Source organism: Notamacropus eugenii, chromosome 1, assembly GCF_028372415.1.
Source record: "Notamacropus eugenii isolate mMacEug1 chromosome 1, mMacEug1.pri_v2, whole genome shotgun sequence".
Lineage (NCBI taxonomy): Eukaryota > Metazoa > Chordata > Mammalia > Diprotodontia > Macropodidae > Notamacropus > Notamacropus eugenii.
Genome location: NC_092872.1, coordinates 343,143,721 through 343,167,061, shown reverse-complemented (window position 1 = coordinate 343,167,061; position 23,341 = coordinate 343,143,721). Strand labels below are relative to the sequence as shown.

At 35.6% G+C, this 23,341-nt stretch overlaps 1 protein-coding gene across 9 annotated transcripts in view; it reads left to right on the top strand.

The window, feature by feature from the left end:
* The window catches only part of RAPGEF6 (Rap guanine nucleotide exchange factor 6), a 225,407-nt gene that overhangs the window by 108,028 nt on the left and 94,038 nt on the right, over positions 1-23,341 (top strand). For all 9 annotated transcript variants that reach the window (XM_072629969.1, XM_072629966.1, XM_072629967.1 and 6 more), the window contains 5 exons: positions 14,534-14,714; positions 16,636-16,772; positions 18,699-18,857; positions 19,340-19,492; positions 23,110-23,274. In XM_072629969.1, the coding sequence (XP_072486070.1) occupies positions 14,534-14,714; positions 16,636-16,772; positions 18,699-18,857; positions 19,340-19,492; positions 23,110-23,274 (795 nt within the window). The remainder of the gene's footprint in view (positions 1-14,533; positions 14,715-16,635; positions 16,773-18,698; positions 18,858-19,339; positions 19,493-23,109; positions 23,275-23,341) is intronic.

Here is a 23,341-nt window from a genome sequence, read left to right as displayed (position 1 = left end):
TTCCTTCACAATCCAGCAAATGTTGGCAATTTGGTTTCTAGTCCATCTTCCTCTTTGAAAATCAGCCTGCTCTTCTGGTATTTCTCAGTTCACATGTTGCTGAAACCTAGCTTACAGAATCTCAAGCATAAACTTGTTGGCATGTGAAATGGGTACAATTATTTTGTAATTTGAACTTTCTTTGGCATTGCCCTTCTTTAGGATTGGGACATAAAATGATCTTTCCCAAACCAGCAGCCACTGTTAAGTTTTCCAAATTTGCTAGACTATTGAGTATAGCAACATCTTTTTAGGATTTTAAATAGCTTGGCTGGAATTTTGTCATCTCCACTAGCCTTATTGTTAGAGTACATGAAATTAGATTATGTGGATTCAAATTCTGTCTCTGATGCTCGGTACGTTTTTTTTGCTTTGGAGGAAGTCACTTTTACCTTTGGGCCTCAGGAGATGACCTATAAAGTTCCTTCCATTTCTAATACAGTCTGTGAGACACAAGGGATTAGGTCATAGCCAGGCCTGTATACATTACAAGGGAGTGAGCAGATCCTGTAGTACAGCTAGGATTTCAAAAGGGGAAATCTCTAGGCTGTGGTTCAGCTAGAAATTCAAGCTCTGGGAACTAGGGAGTGCTTCTGTTGGTAGAATCTGAAATGTAGGCAGCTATGGTACAAAGATTTCTTTAGTTCAAGCATGCCAAAAGATTTTATAGTATTGATCACCTCATGGGCCCTGTGGGCATGTAAAAATCACCCAGCATTTCTCTCTGTGCCTTTTATGTGACATTCCACCTTTTTATCTCCCTGTCTTTGTCTTTGTATTAGTTTTGCTCCATGCCTAGAATGCACTCTACCTCGGCTTCACAGAAATCTTCTCTTCCTTCAAGATATAGCTCAAGTACTACATTTGTACATGAAGCTCTGGTCTGCCTCAGACCTAGTGTATTGTTCACCCTGTTAAGGTCACACCAGTCAAACAACAAGTATTTATTGAACGCATGCTATTTTATGGCAGACACTGTACTAAGAAATGCAATAAATGAAGTAGTGCCTGTTGTTACATGGTATAGTAAATTTAGCTCTGGATCTGGAGTCAAGAAAACATGAGTTCAAATATGACCTCAGGTACTTACTAGCTGTGACCTGGGCAAGTCATTTAACCTTTATCTGCCTCAGTTTCCTAATGCAAATAATAACAATAGCTACATCCCTAGGTTGTTGTAAGCATAAAATAGATCATATTTATAAAGAATTTTGTAAACCCAAAAGTGCTATATAAATGTTAGCTATTATTATTTGTTATTATTACTCTAATGGAGAAAACTATAAGGACATTTTAAGTACATACAGAAGAAATTGTAAGTAGTAAATATATGGTAATTTGAGAGGAAAGGCTTTGGCAGTTGAAGGGATTAGTGAAGGCTTCATTGCATCTTGAAGAAAGAGGAAATTTTATGAAGGAGAGGTGAGATGGGAGTACATTCCAGGTATGGGGGACAGACAGGCAAAGGCATGTGGGATGAATGTCTGAAGAGCAGAGAGAAGTCCATTTTGGCTAGATTGTCAAGTAGGGCAAGGGAAAACCATGTATGATCTGTCTAGAATGATAGGTTGGGTCAAGGTTTTGAAAGGTTTAAAAGCTAAGCAGAGACTACAGGGAGCCATTAGAATTTATTGAGTTAGGACAATGACTTATCTTCACTTAAAATCATTATAGCAGCTTTGTGTGGGATGGAAAGGATTTGTGAGCAGCTTGAGAAAAGGTAATCAGTTAGGATGCTCTTTGCAATAATATAGGTGAGAGATGATGTTGACTTGAACCACGATGGTAGTTTTGTGAATGAAGAGAAAGATCAGATGTGAAAACTTGTGGAATTAGAAGTGATAAAATTTGGCAAAGGATTGAATATGTTAGTTGAGGGAGAGTGAAGCATAAGAATAATGCCAAGGATAAGAACTGGAACACTAGAAGAATGGTGGTGCTTTAGAAATAGGGAAATTAGGAAGAGCAAGAGTCTGGAAAAGAGACAGAGGAAAATCAGGTGCTCATCAGGGTTATCAGCATGTATCCTTATAAGATAAGTAAAGCTACTAATACCTCTTGTTTGTTTTGGGTCTTCAACTTCTGCTACTCTGATATTTGAATATAGGATGGCTGCCTTACAACAGTTCTAAAGTGATAACATGAAGCAAAGTGGGAGAAAAATGAACGAAGGGACTCAGATAGAAGGACTAACCTTAGCTAAGAATAAGTGATATCCTTTCATTTTGTGGCCAGAGAAAGTATGTGATAAGCCAAGAAATTTTGGGGAAATAGAGAATATAGGCTGAGGAACTCATACCAGATGACCTCAATCTTCTTTCTGAAGTAAGTGGCTAGGGAATATGCTAATGTTTGAGGGTTGAGGGTGGTATAGGAAGTAAGAGAAGAGAACAGGTTTGAAATAGGGAGTTGATAAATGTATATTAGAAGGGTTAGTAGGATGAGGTAGTTGATCTTTTGGTAAGGTCCTCCTATTTTTATAGTAAGCTCATCTTGTTTTAATATTTTTTTCTAACCATGATCAGGAGCCCAGATATGAAGATTTCTATTAGGTGTGATGGAAAGTCAAGCAATCAACAATGTCTGGGATATAGCTAGTGAAACATTTAAGTGACTAACCACAAAGTTAATATTAGTTAAAGAGACAAGCAAAACCAGAATGGCAAAGAAAGATTTGGAAGATTGGTTCCAGTAAAGGGACTAAAAACTAGATCTGAGTAAAATGAATAGTAGGTTAGTGTAAATGAGAGTAGTATGGAAGAAAAACTCCTTAGGCTAGATTTTAGTTACTGGCTGTCAGAGATAGACTTGTTGCTTAAGTTTAGGGGTTTTTGTTTTGTTTTTTTATATATACCTAAACAGATCAAGGGTAGTATCAATGCCAGCCCAAGCCTTGGAGGACATAACTTTCCAACATATCTGTCTTTAACCATTGCTTCTAAGGGTTTCTCTCTTTCGTTCTCGTCAAAGTTGTACCTCTTACATCTTTGTAACCAAAAAGAGATAACTTTGTTAATTGGATTAAATAAGAAGGCATTGGGGCCCCTAGGGGGGCACAACTCATCTTCCTGAGTTCAAACTTGGCCTCAGACACTCACTAGCTGGGCAAAGCACTTTACCCTATTTTCCTCAACTCCTCATCTTAAAATGAGCTAGAGAAGGAAATGATAACTTCCTTCAGTTTCAAATGAGGTCATGAAGAGTCAGACATAGCTGAAATGAGTGAATAGCAATAACAACAACAAAAAGCAGACATTCCCTGCTCTTAGTTGGGTCACCACTATAAACAAGAAAAGAGGCAGCATGACCTTTTTTAATGGCTAGAGAGCTCTCTTTGAATTTAGGAAGCCCTGGGTTCAAGTCCTGCCTCTGACACATACTTGTTGAGTAACCTTGGACTAGTCCCTGAAACCTATTGTCCTCTAGGCAGCTCTCTAAGCCCCAAGTGCTAACCTCAGTTGATAGAGAAGTTTCTTTGCTTAACAGTTTCCTATACCAGTGAAATCATAGGTCCATTCCCTCTTCCTATCCTACAACTTTATCTTCATTTCAAGAATCAGCATCCCTCCCTGAATTTGATTAAATCTGCATTCAATTTAAATGAGACCAAGGGCTTCATTTCAGAACATAATGAATGTACTTTTTTTTTTTTTATAAGGCAATTGAGAACCTTATATATACTTCCAGAGTAGGATTGGTGGAAAGGAGTAGATAGAGTTTGAAGGTGGTGACATTTATTGTGACAGTAGCAATGTGGGTGAAGGTGGGGTAGAGAAGGACTTCACTGAAGTTGAAGGCCAGTATTATTTAAAAGATTGTTAAGCTTGAGTATTAAAGTTACTTACAAGTAATGTAAGGAATGGTATGGAAAAGGGAAATTCACGAACTAAGTACAAAAGTTTTGAGAATGATCTCTTGGTAAGTAGATTACAGCAAGGATGGAGAAAAGATATATAAACTGATTGCATGGACCTCAAAAGAAGAAAGGTCAGTGGGAGATGGTGGCATTATAGTGACTTTGAAATAGTAGTGGAGATTGAGAAGCATGTCTCCCCCTCCTCCTAGTTTTCTGGTTTTGGAGATGTTCTGTGAAAACGAATGAAAAAGCATTAAGGAGGATTAGGAAGGATTTCTTGTAGAAGGTAGGGCTTTATTTGGGATTTGAACAATCCAGGGAAGTCAGGAGGTGGAGGTGAAGAAGGACAGAGTTTCATGCATAGAGTATAGACATAGACTCAGAGTGAGGAACAGGAAGAACCTGTGTTGCTGGAGCATAAAAATGTATGGAGGGGGAAGTAAATTGTTAGAAGACTGGAAAAATAGGAAAGAACCAGGTTATGAAGGTTTTAAAAAACCAAACAGCAGATTTTATATTTGATCCTGAAAGTGATAAGGAACCACTGGAATTTTATTGAATGGGGGTTGGAGTGGGTAGACAGGGCAAAGTTGATATAATCAGACCTGTACTTCTAGGACAGTCAATTTAGTAAGGTTAGGAGTAGTAGTTATGGGTTAAATGTTAGCTTTTGTTAGGATAGGGATAGAAACTGGACTGATGATTTCATAATTATAGAGAATTCTGAGAGGAAACTTTTTACAGAGCTGTCTTTATAGAACAATGAGAGATTAAATGACTTGCTTAGGGTCATATGGGGCCAGTATGTCGGAAGTGGGACTTCAATCCAGGTTCTTTTGTTTCTGAAGACTGCACCATCTACACTGTACCGTGCTGCCTCTCAACTGGTATTATTGCTATTATTTTAAGGTCATAACTTTAGAAGACTAGGTTAAGAGAGCAGGTGCACCAAATAGACTAAAACTTGAATAACAGAGGGCTAGTAGAGCCATTTTGTCCCCAAAATTTTTATAAGAATTTTGAACTCTGGTATACTGGAATACTTCTGTGAAATCTCATATTAGGTGTTTTTTTGTTGCTCAATAGTGACATGAACCCTAAATCATCTTCTGGCTCCTGATCGGTGGGATTTATGGCAATGTTTTCAAAATGGAGGTTGGCTGATTAGGTAGGCCTTATATACGAAAGCTCATTCTAGGTAGTCTTTTGTGTCCCTTAAAGTACTGTGCATTTTCTTCTGTTGGATTTAGGGAGAATAGAAAAAAGTGAGGGGGCTCAGAGAAGGACCATATTATGCCCCATCCCAGATTGAGTTCTGGTTCTTGATATTATTATGGGACTTCTGTATTGCAGTTACAGAAACCTCCTGCCACTTTGTACTGAAATAGAGGAACCACCTCTGTTACCTGGTATCCTGGCGTGACTGGATCCCAGGAGAGAATATGAGATACAGAATAATCATTGTTAACATCCCAAATTTGAAGATGTTTTCTCCCAGTGCCTTTGTACTAAACCATGGCCTTTAGACCTCTTAAATGTCTTTGTTGGTGGAAAGTTGGTGCTTGCAGTAATGACTCAGTGTTGCTTGTGGAGGGTTTTAGGGGATGGCAGAGATAGTAGGGAATAATTGTGCAAACTGGGAACCACTCAGGGCAGGATATACACATTTCTAGGATAAAAAAGACCTGGGCTTCTAGGAAACATCTTGAACTTAGAGCATTAGCTGTGTCTTATAAACCCTGTATTTTGTGCCTTGCCAGTCTTTACATTCCATAGGCTTTGAACTCTGATTGGCAACCAGCCCATCCTTCATCTTACACCCTTGAATATTGATGTGCCTGACAGTCTCTTTTGTAGTGAACCACTTGGTCTCTGGATTTCATCTTTGCCTGTCTTTTCAAATGGACTAACATTCTGACAACCTCTTCTGTTCTAGCACTGGCTCTTGTCTGATCCAAGCTCAAAGTTCTGGAAGCTTATGGTTTCCCAGAACAATTACTTCTTAGAATATATGCTCCTTGAAAGGGGGGACCATTTTTTACTTTTCTTTATATCCCCAGAACTTCGTACAGTGGCTGGCATATACTATATGCTTAATAAATGCTTGTTGTTGACTAATAACATTTTTTCATGAATTTGACCTTTATTTTTTCCTATGTTACTCTATTTCACTGTGAAATAACAACTTTTTTAGTGATTATAAAATCATTTGTTTTGCCAGTGATAACTTTCATATTTTTTAAATGGCACTGATTCATAGATTATCATTCAATAATAATCAAAATAAACATATATATGTATATGTTATATAACAGACACATATATATTAGAAAAAAGTTGTAGAAATCCAATACATCCTGGGTTCTCATTTATTCCATTTGGGGTCCTCAGGAAAAAAGAATAGTTCAGTTATCCTACACCAAAGTACAGTATTCCTCTCATCTCATCTCTATTCCACTTTAAAACCAATGCATTTTCCACTTCTAAATTCTAACATCCTCCAGAATCCCATTCTTATATTAATAAGATTATTTTATAGGAAGTGATATTCGAAAAAGGTCTCTTATTTCATAGCAAATTTCACATTATAGCAATACTGGCTACAAATATCCTTTAGCTTTTGAAATCATATATGCTTATGTAAGCAAACAGATTTTCACTTCCTGCAGATAGGTCTTATGAATACTGTCAGCAAACTTCTCACATGATATATCATATGATGTCACAGTGGAAGAACCCAAGATGGACAGTTTTACTTTCTGCCATCCAGCAGGGAACACAAAACAGCAAGAAATAGATTAAACATTTTGCTAGTGGTGAGAACAGTTGCATACCAAGTAATTGCCCTCATTCAGATGGAGTTTAGATTTTTTTGTTTGTTTCCAAAGACCACCGGAATCTATGGGTTTTGTTCTTTCTTTTCCTTATGGTCTGTCCCTCCAGATTGCACAGAAGTTGACTTTCTTGTTTTTTCATTGCTGGTTGTTGGCTGTGCTCTTGTGTGACACGCTGCCCTTGTTACTGTTTCTGACCTTCATGGTGCTTGTCCTTCTTTCTTCTTTTCTTCTATGTCTTCGTCTCATGCTTTTCTATACTTTTCAGCACTGGTGTTAAAAAGGTTATTTTTTTTTTTTAATTGCTATAAACTAATTAAAGCTAACTTTTTCTTCTGGTTACTGAGCTGATCAGTTGTGATACTTAAAGCTTATCTTTAGCTCTTTTATTCTTATTGGTTCTGTATTTTGTTTGGCAGTAATAGGTTTCTTTTAAACTAAAAACCTTTGATTCGGAGCAACACTGAAAAATTAGAGAAGAGTTGACACTGAATAACTGAGTACACAAATGACAGACATGCTCAGTGCAACCTATTCTATAGCTTTAATCTAATTTATAGTGATGTGTGAAATAGTCCCTTTTCTTCTTCCATTCAGTTTCCTACTTTCCCCCATTCAATTCATTCAACAAACATTAAGGACCTATTGTGTGCCAGTTCATAGTTATGAAAGGGACCTTAATGATCACCTAGTCTAACCTTTTCATTTTACTGAGGAAGAAACTGAAGCCTGAGTAATTTGCCCAAGGTTACAGAGCTACTTAGTGGCAGAACTTCAGGTTGAAGTAAGTTTTTCCTGTTTCTTTTCTGAAAATTATTTGCTTTTTTTCCTTGCCTTGAGGAAAAAAAAATCTATCTCAGTTTTTCAGGATAGGAGTATATCTGAACCTTGTGCTTTTATATTATATTTCTGTATCTTAGAATTTTACTTGCATCCCCAGAAAACATTAAGCTTTCCTGACAATCCATATTTTCTTATCTCTTCCAGAAGGTGCTTAAAGTTGTGTTACTGTAAGCGATCTAACTTAGCTAGATCACTCTTTTCTTTGTTGGACAAAAGATAGGATTTATATACAGGAAATGGGATTTTTTTTGTTGCTTTATGTCAAAGTATGCAGTCCTACTTTATTTTCTACAAGTTTTTGCTTCATGCAATTGGATGTTGTCCCTATATTCTTAATGGGGAGTGATGCTGTTTCTTTTCTTCAAAAAATAGACCTTTATGCCTTTTAAAAAGTCTGAATGCTTTAAAATAACTCTTCTCTAGTGCTTTATCTTTTTTTTTTTTTTAAAAGATAATCAAAGCTATCCAATGGGGCAATTACAAATGACAGAGGATGCAATGTTCTTCTGTACCCATGATTCTCCATCTTTCTACTGAGAGAAAAAAAAATGTTAATTTTTTTGGAACCATCAATATTCCTTGTATTTAGTTTCAGTCCTGTTTCTTTTCATTCTTATAATTGTTGTTTGTATTGTTTCCTTGTTGGACAACTTTTACCCTGGATCATTTTATGTGGCTCTTAATGTGTTTCTCCAACTTTTCTCAAATTGGTATTCTTTTTAATAATGCTCTGTAATATTCATACTACACAGTTTGTTCAGAGCTGGATAACGTTTACCAAGGATGCTAAAACTGGATTATTAAAAACCTAATGGTATCATTGTATATAGTAAACGGTAGAACCATTGGCAAAAGTTAAGAGGTATTAATATTTTGGGGAAGGTGATCTGTGATCTGTAAGATTAATATGGTCTACTTTTTTGTCACAGATACCTCAAAGTTTTTTAGTTCATTAAATGTCCATCTTTTTTTTTCATTCAGAATTTTACTTAACTTTGCTGGGTAAGTTACCCTTGGTCATAAACCCAGCTCTTTTGCTCTTGTGAAATATAGTATTCCAAGATGTGGTCCTTCAACATAGTGATTGCTAATTCTAATGCAATTTTTATTGTATTCATGATATTTAAATTTATTTTTTTTTTCTTACTCCTTCCAACATTTTCTCCTTAACCTAGGAGCTTTGAAACTTGGTTATGATATTCTTGTAAGTTTTCCTCCTGGGATCTCTTTCAGGAGGTAATTGGTGGATTTTTTCCTATTTCCGCCTTCCCTTCTTGTTCTAGAACTTCAGGGCAATTTTCCTTGATAATTTCTTGTAATATTGTTTCAAGATTACTTTTAAAATTTTTTTCAGGTATTCTGACTATTCTTTTATTATTTCTCTTATCTGTTCTCTAGATCAGTTGGTTTTCTAATGAGATGTTTCATATTCCCTTTTATTTCATTCTTTTGATTTTATTTTATTATTTCTTTGTGTTTTAGAACATCATTAGCTTTCCCTTTGCTCAATTCTAGTTTTCAAGCAATTATTTTCTTCCTTAAGTTTTTGGCTTTCTTTTTCAAGTTGGGTGACTTTGTTTTCTTGATTTTTGTTGGATTGCTCTTATTTTTTTCCCTCTATCTTGATTTTTAAAGTCTTTTTTGTGTTCTTCTAAGAAATTTATATAAGAAAATTTTTTGTGTGTTTGGGACCATTTGATGTTTCTCATTGAAAAAGGAGTGGCTTTTTAAGCTCCATTCTCTTGCTCTGAGTATGAATCCAGATCTTCTCTGTTCCCATAGTAGCTGTCTATAGTTGGGTTCTTTTTCCTTTGTTTGCTCATTTTTATTTATTTTTTGCAGATGTTAGTGTGAGCAAGTTCTAATCCCGAGGTATGAGGAGCTTCTTATGCACAAACCTCAGAGTCTTCTTACTATCATTTTCTGAGATCTGTCCTGGGGCTCTGCTTTGGGCTCTCCTCAACTCCTAAGCCACGCCTAGAGCCTTCAGTTGTCTTTCAGATGTTCTCTCTGCGCTTCCCTCCAGTGGCTGCAAACTACAGCTATCCTTTCTTCCCTAGAACTGAAACCAGGGACTCTACTCTTCTGCAGGTGCCCAGAGCCAACAGGGTCCCCACTGCTGTGTTAACTGCACTCACCAGCTATGTGCTAGCTCCTTCTCCCAGCAGCCACAGTCTGGGAGGAGTCTGGTCAGTACCACTATGCTTGGCGCCCCTTGGCGCTGTAAGAAGGTCCTTCAATCTTCTCTTACTCCTGAGAAGAGTTTCTAAGGCTGAGGCTGCCTGCCAACCCCAGCTGCCCCCAGGGATTATTGTTTGTTGATCCCACAAAATCTGCCTTAAGGTGTTTGCAATTCACTCTGGCTGAACCTCTGCCCCTGGAGGTCCGGTCTTCCCTGGGGTGGTCTTAAGGGTTTTTTTTTTTTTAGAACTTCTGCTTTACTCTGACTTTTGTTTATTTGTGCTGTTCTACATTCCCTTTGAGGCAGTATTCTGTCTTTTTCTGTGGAGGAAATTTGAAGAGCTGAAATTTTCTGACCTACTCCATCATCTTCCCAGAATTCTCTCTGAACTGAACTACACTTAAAATCTATAAGAAGCATTTATCTGGCTTATGCTTAAAACAGTTAGCAAGTCAGTAGCCATTTATTTAGCAATTGTTACGTGTCACACTTCTGAGTGCTGGGGATATAAAGACAAAAATGCAGCAATGCCTGCTCTCAAGGATATTGTAGTCTGTTTGGAGACCTAGATATGCAAATGGGATATACACGATATATACAAAATTAATACGAGGTAATTTTTTTGTTTTTGTTTTGTGGAGACAGCTGTTTGGGGGATGGAAACTGGAAAAGATTGTAGGAGGTGGCACTTGATCCGAACTTTCAAGGACTAAGAACTAGTAGTAGGGATAGAGGTGAGGAGATAGAGGGAGGTCTTTCCCAACATAGGGGATTGCTTGTTTAAAAACAGAAAGATGGGAGGAGATAGTGTCATGTGTAAGAAACAGCAAGAAGACCAATTTAGATGATTCATAAGAGTAAAGAAAGAAGAATAATGTATGATAAAGCTGGAAATGAGAAAGGGAGGTTGGAACTGATGTATGAAGATCTTTAAATGCTAAGCACTGGTTTGTATTTTACCTGAGGGGTAATAGAAGCTTTTGGAGTTTATTTGGTAGGAGAATGACTCACTTAGACTTTAGGGTTATTACTTTGTTCCATATGAGGAGGATTGTCTACAGAGATCTGAAGCAGGAACATTAAGTGGCTCTGGCAGTGGTCCAGGAAAGCATGAATGAGGGTCTGACCTAGGGGGTGGTGGCCCTGAGTATAAAGAAAAGGGGACTAATCTCAGCAGAATTTGACAAATGATTAGAAATGTGGGAGAACAGAGAGTGAAGATAATGCTAAGAGTGTGAACGTAAATTAGTGTAAGTATGGTGGTGTTGTTGGCAGAAATAGGAAGATTCTCAAGAGAAACTTGGTTTGGGAGAAAAGATGAGTTCAGCTTCGCAGAGGTTGAGTCTGAATTTGAAATGTTCAATAGGCCATTGGTGATGTGGGACTGGAACCCTGAATAGAGTAGGAATTAGTATGTAGATTTGAGGGTCATCTTTGTAGAGCTGATCTGGTCACTGAGAATGTGTAGGGCCTAGGACAGAATCTTTGCATACATCAGCAGTTAAAGGTCCCAAGTTACCAAATCTGTATAAAACACCTGCTTTGTACTGAGCCCTATTCTTGGTGTTTTAAAGGATACTGAAGACATAGATGTGGTCCCTGCCTTTTACAAGCTTAAGAGCTTATTAGGGATATAGTACTTGCATGTGCTAGCACACGTGTGCATGTGTGTGCACACATGGTACGCATGTGCAAACAACAATTTCTCCTTGATTTCACTTCAGAGAAAATTTTTGTCTTTCCAGAATGAATTTTGCATACTTTATCCTGTCATAGAAAATTTAATAACCCTTTCTTTTTTGCAAATCTTAAAGGTAAATTTAGTGATGGTAATGTGAGATAGTAAATATAGATCCAGTGTTGTAATCTGTCTGATATATTTTGTCTGTGTGAACTGGGGCAAGGCCTTTAACTTCTCTGTGCTCTGTGAAACTCTCAAGACTATAAATTGCAGAAAATGTTCTGGTATGCATCAGTAGGAAGAGTTTCTTTACCAAGAGTTCTTACTACAAATGAAATCACAAATCCAGTCTCTGTTTCTATTCCTAATAGTGATAATACTAAGGTATGTTACAGACTTTATCTCGTTTGATCTTAGAGAGGTACTGTCGGTATTATTATGCCCATTTTATATATGTGGAAACTGAAATTCAGAGAATTTAAGTACCAGTAGGCATACAACTGTGTTGAGGTCGGATCTTAACCCAGGTCTGTTGCAGACTTCATTCATGTCACTCATTACATTCATGCCACATTGCCTCAGTGAATTTCTTTGCTTGTTTTAAGTGATTTTGCTCAGCATTTATTTTTGTTTGTATTACTGAATTATAGATTTCTTAATTTTGTACATTTTTTTTGGTTAAGTAGAAGTTAAAATTTGAAAAATCAGTTCGACAAACATTTTAAAACTGGCCAGCTTTATGCAAAATACTGTTTAAGATGCTGGGGATAAAGAAAAGAAAAAGACACCATCACTTTCCTGAAACTTATAATGCAGTATGAGGACACTGTCATTATAATTCTGAGTCGAATATGATAAATGTTTATAGGAGTTGTAAACAAAGTGCCATGGAGGTTTAGAAGAAGGAATAGTTTTTATTTAGGAAAATCAGAGAAGATATCATGGCAGAGGTGGCACTTGAACTGGGTCTTAAAGAATAGGATTTCAGTAGGAAGAGATGGAGATGAGGGAAGAAAGTATTTTGGGCATAAACAGAAGGTATGAAAGCAGGAAATTGTTAAACGTATAATTTAATGTATGTAGTGTGAACAGGCTGAAATTAAAGCTGCAAAAGTTAGTGAGGTCATATAGTTGGGGGAGGCCTTAATGCCTGACTAATTAGTTTAGATTTTATTGTGGAGTCAGTGGAATCATTAAAGGTTTTTAAGTAAAGGAATTACCTTATCATATTTGTACATAGAAAAGAAGGATAGACTAGAAATTAGCAATTAGCAACAGAATGATGGCAGCGAAAGGCCAGATGATAAAGATATTGAAAAGATGATATGGTAAAGATATTGAAGAATTAAAATTGATAAGCCAAAGCAAATGATTTTCTTAAAGAAGGTGAATTGGGTATGTCATTGACAGGACTAGAGAAATTGGAAAGGGACTAAAATTTTTATCATGTTCAGTTTGAAGTGTTAGTAAGATGTGTTCAGTTGAGATACGCTATAAGGCAATTGGAAATGAAGGTTTTAAGTTCAAAAGACAGGTCAGGTTGGAGATAGAGCTGTGAAAGTTATTCGCATAGACTTAGTAGTTGAAGTCTTGGATATGAATAGAGAGAAGGAGAATAAGAATGCAACTTTGTCAGATAACACCTTTGAAAGAGGGGGGTAAGGAGCAGGAGCCAGAGAATTGTCAGAGAGAGCAAAGTTATGTCACAAAGTTAAGGGAGAAAAGAGTGTAAAGGAGAAGGATTGGCTGGTCAACAATGTCAGGTACTAAAAGTTAATTGGATTTGGTAATTAAAAGGTCATTGTATACCTTTATAAAATGGTTTCATCAGTCTTTGGATTGGAAGCAGAATATTTGTGGAGTGAGCCAAAGGAAGCATTAGATAGGGACATGAAAACAATTTGGATGAGGTTGACACAGCCTCCTTTGATAAATTTGTTTCTGTGTTAAATTAGTTTTAATGCTGGTTCAAGGTGGTGAATTTTTCATCATAACAATTATTGAAGACCACTTGTGGAATTTTAGAGGCATATGAATGCGAAGGGATACCTACTACTACTACTTGTATGGAATTCAGATTCCTGAACTATTTATGTGTTTCTAGGATATTTGTCCTTTTGAAAAGTAAACCAAAGAGTCTTATATTGTTTCTACAAGTTTTTCCGTTATTCTCCATTTGTTCTATCTTGACTGAAGCATTTTGGTGATATTGTCTTTTATGTTATTGAAATGGATGATTTTGAGATGTAAATAAATAAGGTCTAGAATTATATATATTAAAGCAGTTATATTTCTTTTCTGAATTTTTCCCATTTAAGTAGCTACATCTGAATGTACTAAAAATAACAATGAACTTCTTTACAGGAACATGTCTTGGATTATTAAATGACTAAACTTTTAGTTTGAAGAAAAAGTTCGTATTAAATTTGAACAAAAATATATTAGGATTTCATTTAGATTATCCTTCATATACCACTACTGGCCATTTAAGAAGTGTTGGTTAATAAGGAATACCTATTTGATTTTTCAAGGAAAGGTTTTATGGAGAATTTTAACTGTTCATAAAAGGATTTTTCCTACTTGTCTTAGAGGCCCCTTTCATCAGAAAGGAGCCTCTGTTGTTTTGTTTCTGGTTTCTTGCTTAGAAGAGTATCTAACTAGAAAATAGCTTATAGTTTTGCTATCCATGCTTCCACATCCAGAGAAGGAACTGATGGAGTCTGAATGCAGATGGAGGCGTACTATTTTAATTTTATTTATTTTATTGTTTTTTTTCTTTTGCAAACTGTAATTGTTTTGCAAACTATTTCTTCTTTCACAACATGACTAATATGGAAATAGGTTTTACATGATTACACATACAACCTTTATCAAATTGCTTAACCTTAGTCTTGAGGAGGGAGGGGAGAAAATTTGGAGCTCAAAATTTTACAAAAAATGAATACTAAAAATTGTCTTTTCATGTAATTGGAAAAAATAAGATACTATAAAAAAGAAAATAACTTTTTTTTTTTGTTATCAAAATTTAAGCTGATTTATCCTATTTGTATAAGACTTGTGAAATGGAATAGTTAATGTGATACGGTTTCTTTTTGTAGGCTACAGAAAGTGAGATAGGAGATGTGGATTTGACAGGTCTCCCTGAAGCACCTGTTGATTCTGAGGATGAAGAAGAGGAAGATGAAGATATTGATCGAACAGCCGATCCATTGCTAGGGAGAGACCTTGTCCGAGAATGTCTTGAAAAGGAGCCTGCAGATAAGACTGATGATGACATTGGTAGGATATATACTATGTCAATTATATTTGACTTGAAGACATTTTAAAGTTCAAGATTGCTTAGAACTCTTTTCTTCCTTTATGTCCTTGTGTGATCATTAAGTGTTTAAAACTCCAGTAGTGCTGTAGTATGGTGTCTAGATTTCCCCCTTTCCCATAATATACTATATTGTAAATCGACTACACAAAGATGAACATTGTTTATATTCTAAGAAGTATCACAATATGGCATAGTTATGCTAAGTACTTATGTAGTCATTTATCTCTAAGTTGATTGTCATAGGGTTGATCGTGTGGATCAAATAATGCTTTACATTTCTTATTTGTATGGTTTCTTACTCTATTTAACTTACTAAGTTGCTTACTTAGCAAAAGTTATTTCATTTAAATTTCCATATATATTACTTAATATCATATTGGCATGAATTAGTTAAAAATTGCCATAGTTTACTTTAGTGGCACATATTGCAGGCTTTCTATTAGAAGATGCATTTCATACATGCACATACACACACATACACACACAGACTGTGATGTGTGTGTGTGTTTCAGTGCCTCACAGAAAACTTTCTAGTATACATTGTAAAATTGTGTCAAGATCCTTAAACTTAGCTAGACTTAGACCGTATTATCCAAGAAAAAAACTCTTTAATGATTACTTATAGATAATGTTTATATAACACTTTAGTATTTGCAGAGCACTTTACATACAATTTTTTTTACTTGAGTCTCACAGCCCTTTGTTTAGTACAATATGTATACTGTGGATGTTATTATAATCTTCATTTTACAAATGAATAAATAAGTTTGAAGTGAAGGGATTTGTCATGGTTATGTATCTAGTGCATATTAAAGGTAGTATATCAACTCAGGGATTTTTTTTTTCTTCAAATTTAGATCTTTCTGACTCCACGTCCAGCACTCAGTTCACCATGTAACACTGCTTCTCTGAATGAAGAAGAAATACATTTTGTGTTATTTAGCCATTGCACAGATTTTGAATGTAGTCAGTTATCTCTAAGTTGATTGTCATAGGGCTGATTGTGTAGATCAGATAATGCTTTACATTTCTTATTTGTATGGTTTCTTACTGTGTTTAATTAAGTACATTTTTATATAAATGTGACCCTTTATTTTAGCCTAGTGGTTCCCAACCTGTTGACCTAGTGAAATTGTTAGAAAGGGTTTTTTCATTAAATGACTCAGTATTATAAATAAATATATTTTCTGTAGACAGAATAATCTGTCTCCCATGTATACTTATTACTAATTTCATACACACACACACACACACACACACACACACACAGCTGCTGTTGTGGTTACTAAAATAGAAATTTAAAGGTGTTATCAAATTCATAGCAATTTTTTGACATGTATTTTCTTAGGCAGCAGTTATCACATAAATTCATCAATCTTTTTTTATACTAAAAGCAGATCCTCAAACCTGACAAGGCTATAAGAGCTAGCATATTGCTCTTTGTAGCAGATCACCCCAGAGAAGGTATGAACCAGTAACCTTCTAGAGAGACTGGCATTTCTTTGGAAACGGGAATGCTTTGTATTAGATTCAGAGGCAGAATATTGTCTTTAGTAGGTGAAGGAAGAACTCAACTGGCTCCCAGGTTTGAGAATTTGGTCAGCTCCGAAGTTCAGATGGTTTCATTATTTTGAAGGGTTGTGAATTCTCAGAACATCTTATGTACCTTCTTCATGTGTAAATATTGAACATTTTTTTAGTGCTAAATGAAAAGGATTTTTTGATTGTGTCATTTTAAGATATTTATTCTACTGTGTTCCTTTTTTTAGCACAAAAAATCAGGACTTGACTACAAATTTTAAGCTAGTATTTAACTTGGGTTACTGTTTTTAAATTGTAAGCCATTACTGTTGTCATATTAATATTTCATTTTCCTTACAGAGCAATTACTGGAAATTATGCATCAGCTCCCTGCTTTTGCAAATATGACCATGTCTGTAAGAAGAGAACTTTGCTCAGTTATGATCTTTGAAGTGGTAGACCAGGCTGGAGCTGTCATTCTTGCAGATGGGCAAGAAGTAAGTTGTAGCAAATAAATGTTTGTTATATGTTAATGAAATGATTTTTTAAAACACAACTTTTCGTGAAGCATATCTACAAGTTTTTGAAATTTTTACACAGTTGAAATATGTAGTCAGAATTTATAATTATTTTTGTCTGGTAGTTTAAAAATTTTAGACATTTTGAAAATATCAGTTGGTTTTTTTTTGAGCATTTCAGTTGTTACATGGAAGAGTTTTTTCCTTTTCAATTGAATTTGGTATAACTTCTGTCTTTGGTCCCCACAGGTTACTGTTTCAATCTTAACCTGAATAAGATTATTATTAAAGCACAGTGCTGTGGAAAGGGAACTAGATTTGGGGTCAGAGGCCATTACTTTGGATACTAGTATCTCTTTGACCTTGGACAAATTTCTTAATTTCTTTGGACCTCAGTTTCCCCATCTGTGAAATGAGTTTGGAATGAACGATGTTTAAAGTCCCTTCTAACTCGTAACCTATGATTTTAAGTTTACTTGGGCTGTAACAGAGGATAACTTGGAGAGGGAGAGACTAGAGTCAGAAAACTGTAACTAAGCTATCCTCAGCCTTATCCTTTTAATTATTTTTGTGTGTGTGAATTTCAGTTAAATTGTAGTTCTTGCTGCTCTATGCACAATACTCTATTTTCCCTTTCTAGTACATTGCACAGGCTATCCTCCTTTCTTACCTCTTAGAATCTCTAAGATACTTCAAGACTCAGTGCAAGTGCTACTTCTTCTGTGAAGACCCTCCCTGATCTTTTCACCTTCTGTGGTTCATAGTGCATCCCCCTAGCCCACGCAAAATTACTTTATACATATTTTATATTTACTTAGCTTTATATTTATTTACTTTATCATTCCTCCAGTAGAATGTAAACTCCTTGAAGCTAGGGACTGTTTTCTTTTTTTGACTTGAAATCTGGTACGTGGAACAGAGTAGATATTTAATAAATATCTGTTGAATTTCTGGCCTGAAAGCCCTGAAGGATCATGCAAAATTGGAAAGAATAGATAATAGGTTGGAACCCAAAATTACTATCCCAAAAGTTACTGGCAGACTGAAATGTTAGTCCAAATATAACAAATATAATTTAATATGGCTAAATGTGTGGTTTTACATTTGTGTTTTTAAAAAATCAGTTTGATGAGTAAAGTGGGTGCCATTTGCTCTTATTCATATTGTGTCATGGACTAACTCTCTTAAGTAACCTTCTTGATTACTTCTTGAGTGTTTTTTTGTAACCACATAACTTAATGGTTATACCAAATATTCCTTTATCACTTTGGCTGTTTCTTTCCATTTGTGTTCCCTTCTCACTCTGGGAAAAGGGCGTTGTCAAACCAGACTGACACGAGCTGTGGTAGAGTCAGGAATAAAACCTAGGCCTTCAAGTCAAATGCACTTTTCAGCAGACTACTTTAAAGTATAGTCCTAAAGGAAAGAAAATGTTCCTTTCTGAAGGGCTGACTTTTAATTGAAAACAATCATTCAAATGGAAACAATTTCTATATGGGAGTGTTGGAATTGCTCCTACTGGGGATAAGCAAAAAATATTTGAATGAAGTCACTAAGTTCAGATCCCAACACTATACCTTCACAGCTGTATAGGAAGTTTTGTCTTTTAAATGCTCTACAAATATTAAAGTGTAAATTTTTTTTCTTGCAGAAGCTTTGAAAAAAAATTGCATGTATTTTGCAGTATCATTTATCACCTAAAACTCACCATTAAGACTCCTTTTTCCTACAGGTGTTCCTGAAAAAATTGTCATACTTGGATAATTATGAAGGTAGTAGCTTTCATTTTCTGGTGAAAGTAGACAGAGCAGTCAGTTTTTGCATTAGGCAGAATATGTTGGGAAAGTAATCCTGTTTTGAAGAGTATTCATTATTTAAAGGTAATTTTTTGTTTTTCTTCTATAGCTTGATTCATGGTACGTCATTTTAAATGGAACTGTAGAAATCAGTTATCCAGATGGAAAAAGTGAAAGCCTGTGTATGGGAAATAGCTTTGGAATTGTTCCTACTCTGGATAAGCAGTATATGAATGGAGTTGTCAGAACCAAAGTAGATGACTGTCAGGTAAGCATATCTAAATATGCATGGTTATGATTAAAGATGGCTGAGCAGTTTCTTGTTCTTTGAGCTGTTTGAAAAAAACAAGAAAGCTTTATTTGAGAAATTGAATTGAAAAAGCTCTGACTTGTGAAAGAAAAATTAAAGATTGTTTTGTTATGTTTCCACTGATGTGTTTAGTTGAATTATTTGGTTTCCAAGTTAAGAAAGTAAGAACTTGGTACTTATTGGCTTGACTTGGAATACCTCCACTCTGTGTTTATTGGAATTAGATGTTTATTTTTGGTTTTTTGATGACATTCTAAATTCATTGGACTTTTTATGTTGAGATTGTTAATTGCACTTGACCTTTAGACAGTAATTAAGGGAGCTGACTGAGAAAAGCTCGATGCCCCTGGGTTTTGTTATTGTCATGCTTTGCTATGGTGGATGGTGATATATTGATGTATTCACAGTTCACTAAATGTTTCCTCGTTATTCTTGGACAGTTTGTATGCATAGCCCAGCAGGACTATTGGAGAATCTTGAATCACGTAGAAAAAAATACCCATAAAGTTGAAGAAGAAGGAGAAATTGTTATGGTACAAGAGCACAGAGAGCTGGATCGTAGCGGAACTCGAAAAGGGCATATTGTCATCAAGGTGGGTTTTTGGTGTTTTGTATCAAAAGATCTAGAAGAGTCATGAATAATGCCTAGTTTAATTCCAAGACATTAGAGGTGAAGAAACCAATAGAGCACTAGTGTCTTTTTTACAGATGTGGTCAGATAAGAGAAATGACTTCCCTAAGGTTGCACAAATAGCCCCATTCCTCTTATTTCCGTTCCTGGGCTCCTTCTGTTGTATGATGAATGTTAAAATTGCTCTTGCTGTCACTCTAGAGGAAAACGTTAATGTTATATTAAAGCCTTTTTGAATCACTTATTTCTATTAGGCAAAAGTATTAAAGACTAGAATATATTTTTCTTAATAATAGAATAGGATTCTGTAAATGGATTACGTATAAAATGTTTTCTGTAGCGGGTTAAGATTTTGCATTTTTAATACTAAGATATTACTGCATTATTGCTTTTTAGCATTGTAAGTTCAAAGAATAGAATTTCAGTATTTTTGCTTACTCCAAGTTAATTTCAGGATACATTGATAACCCATTAATTCATTACTGATTAATTAAACATTAATGAGATTAATAATTCATTAGCTAATGAATTATTAGAATAGTGTAGTTTTATACAAATTAGGCCATATTTAAATGCAAAACAGAATAACCCCAAACTTAATAAATGCTAGGAAGCAATGCCATCTGCTTTTGCAGTTCTTTCAGCTTTTGCAAAAGTATCTTAGTACACTTTTTCTTGTTCTGGGCTTAGCAGAAGGTAGACAGAGTTTTTACCATGAGCAAAGTTGTGGAGTCTGAGTCATTTGTTTCCTACCTGCAGTTTCTTCTTTCTCTACCTTCTGCCCTCTTTTTGTACCCTTTTTCTTATCTTTGTTGGCCTCTTAAGTCACAGGAAAGCAGAGAAGGATCAGATAAAAGGTATTTTTATACTTGTTGATTAATTGATTGATAATTTATATATAAAAATTAAGAAATACTGAGAAAATATTGGGAAATAGTTTTAATTGAATCTGGTGCTGATGTATCACCTCAGCCTCAGTTCACTCGTCACCAAAGTTCTCTGTGGATGCCTCATTATGGACTAGGGGTAAGGGATGACCTTGCATTCTTAAAGGTTGTGCCAGTCAAGCATAAGCTCTGGCAGGTTTTGCCTGTCAGTCACCAAACATTCATTAAGTATTTTCTATATGTGCTAAGTCCTGGAGATACCAAAGACAAAGTAAAACCAGTCCCTGCCTCTAAGCACACAAAATATAAATCAGAACGTAGAAGATAAATACAGAGTAGCTGGATGGTACCCTTAGATTTGATAGCACCAAAAATGGAAAAAATCAAGGTTCTGAATTTTGATGACTGGAAGGAAGATAAAGACTAATATCTTTGTCATAGTAATTAGGCACTTCAGAAGGATGGATTTTATGGGGAAAGATAATGAATTCTTTGGACATGTTGAGATTTAGATGTCTACAGGACATCTTGTTTGAAATATCCATCAGATGGTAGTTGATGCCATACTCAGGAGAAAGACACAGCTGGATAAATAAATGTGGGCATCATCTGTATAGATATAATTATTGTATCATGGGAACTGAGGATAGGGATAGGAGAGGGATTGAGAAAACCTTGGGAGATACCCACAGTAGGATTGACATAGATGAAGATCTAGTAAGTGTCAAGAAGTTCTTATCTTCTGAGGTGATCAACAGTGTTAAATGCTACAAAGAAATCAAGAAGGATGCAAATCAAGAAGAGGCATTGGATTTGTCATTTAGTAACTTTGGAGAGAGCGGTTTCAGCTGAATAATGAAGTTACAAGCCAGATTGAGAATGATTTGTAAGAAGGTGAGAAATGAGGACATGAAGGCACTGACTGCTTTTTCAAAGAGTTTAATTTGGAAGGGGAGGAGAAGAATAAAGGATGATAGCTGTCAGTCATAAATCGATTGAGTGTTTTTTAAGAATGGGGGGTTGGATTTGGTCTTGTTTGTAGACATCAAGGAAAGAGCTAATAGGTAGGGAAGGATTAAAGATTAGGAAATGAGGTGACAGTAAAGACAGTTGTCTGGAGAAGAGGGGCATAAGTGAGATCAAGGGGTAGAGGGCTTGTCTGCACAGAAGGGCCACTTCATCATCAGAGATGAGTGAAAGAGGTGGTCAATGCCAGAGGGATGTGGTAAGGAGAAGAAAAAAAGAGAAATCTAGATAGAAGATTCAGTTTGTTGTTGTTGTTTTTTTTTTTAAGACTAATGAAGTGAGGTCCTCAGCAATGTGAGTGGGGAAAGCACTTTTGTGAGAGCTTGAGGAGAAAGAATACTTTGGAATATCTGCTATGCTGGAAAGACTAGGGAATCAAGTAGAAAGTAGTAGAACCACCTTACTGTGGGGAGATTAGTGGATCCAGTCATCATAGTTTTGTGATTTCTAATTCCATTCAGTATTGTATGAAGAGCAGTGAAGAAGCTTAATCAGTGATTAAGATTTGCCAAAGCCTGATCAACAGTAAGATAAGGGAAGAAGGGATTCAATAATAGATGATAGTGTAGAGTTGAGCTATTTAGATCAACAGGGTCAAAATTGAGAAAAAGTGGGTAGAGGAATATAGTCAGAGCAGAAGTGATAGCCCGGAATAGTACTGAGTATTGTTGGGGTCTAAGGTCAAAGAGTATTTAGGAGGAGTGAAGCATTAAAAAGACATTTCAGACCATTTGGAAATAGGGAGGTATTTGGGGGTGGGACAGAAGGGCCCCTAAAATTGACAGTCCCTAAAATTAACCTGTTCATTTTAGCTTCATTTTTTAGAGTGACTTGGGGAGTGATACATACTTTTTTCCTTGAAGTACAATTTAGTCCTCCTATTCTGTCCTTCCTAACCTTAAACTAGCCCTTTCTTTTCCATCTGCCGGAAGACTCCCAGGTATAGGTAGTCCTAGACTTAAAAACACCTTCCTTATAAAGGACTGATTTACAAATACTGTTGCCTTCTCCTTTCCTCTCTAAGTCTTCCTAAAATGACATAGTCCTTCCTTTCTCACACCATGAGATTCCTATTATGCAAATATCTAGGGCTTTTAGAGGATCTGTATATTTAGAAGTGTGGAAGAAGGGGGAAAACTGAAAAACCAGATTTTTAAAGCATCAAACATTTTCCTCACCTGTACTTCAGAGTAGATGTTCCATTGTAGAACTTCTAATAGCTTGAGGACACTGTACTAGATGGGAGAGGGATGTAGATATGTACATAATTAAGAACACTGGTTATAGGAAAGTTCCTTCTGAGTACCATTAAACTAACTGCATTAAGCATTGAGAAATGATTTATTTTCTTTCACATTTTAGTTCATATTTAAGTATTTTTAATACTATACCCACAAGTTTCTACCACATTTTATCTGAGGTCATGGAACAAATTCCTATGTCTCCTGCATTATTTCAACTTCTCTGGTGTTTTCTAATAAAATGCAACTGTTCCTACAATCTACTTTCTTTGTTAATAGGTGTATTAATTTGGTATCATTTGCAGAAAAGATATGTGACAGATAATTTGTGATTGTGTCAAATCTGATTATTAGAGTAGGGAATAGTAATATGAAACCAACTTGCTTGTATAATTTTCTAGAAATATTTATGTTCATATTTTCAGGCAACACCTGAACGACTCATCATGCATTTAATAGAAGAACATTCAGTTGTGGACTCAACTTACATAGAAGATTTTCTGTTGACGTATAGGACATTTCTTGAAAGCCCCTTAGAAGTTGGGAATAAGCTATTGGAATGGTTCAAACTTGACAGTTTAAGAGACAAGGTTGGTTTTAGAATAAGAAAAGATGTTAAAGTGACTTTTTTCAAGGTTGGATCTTGATGTATTTGTG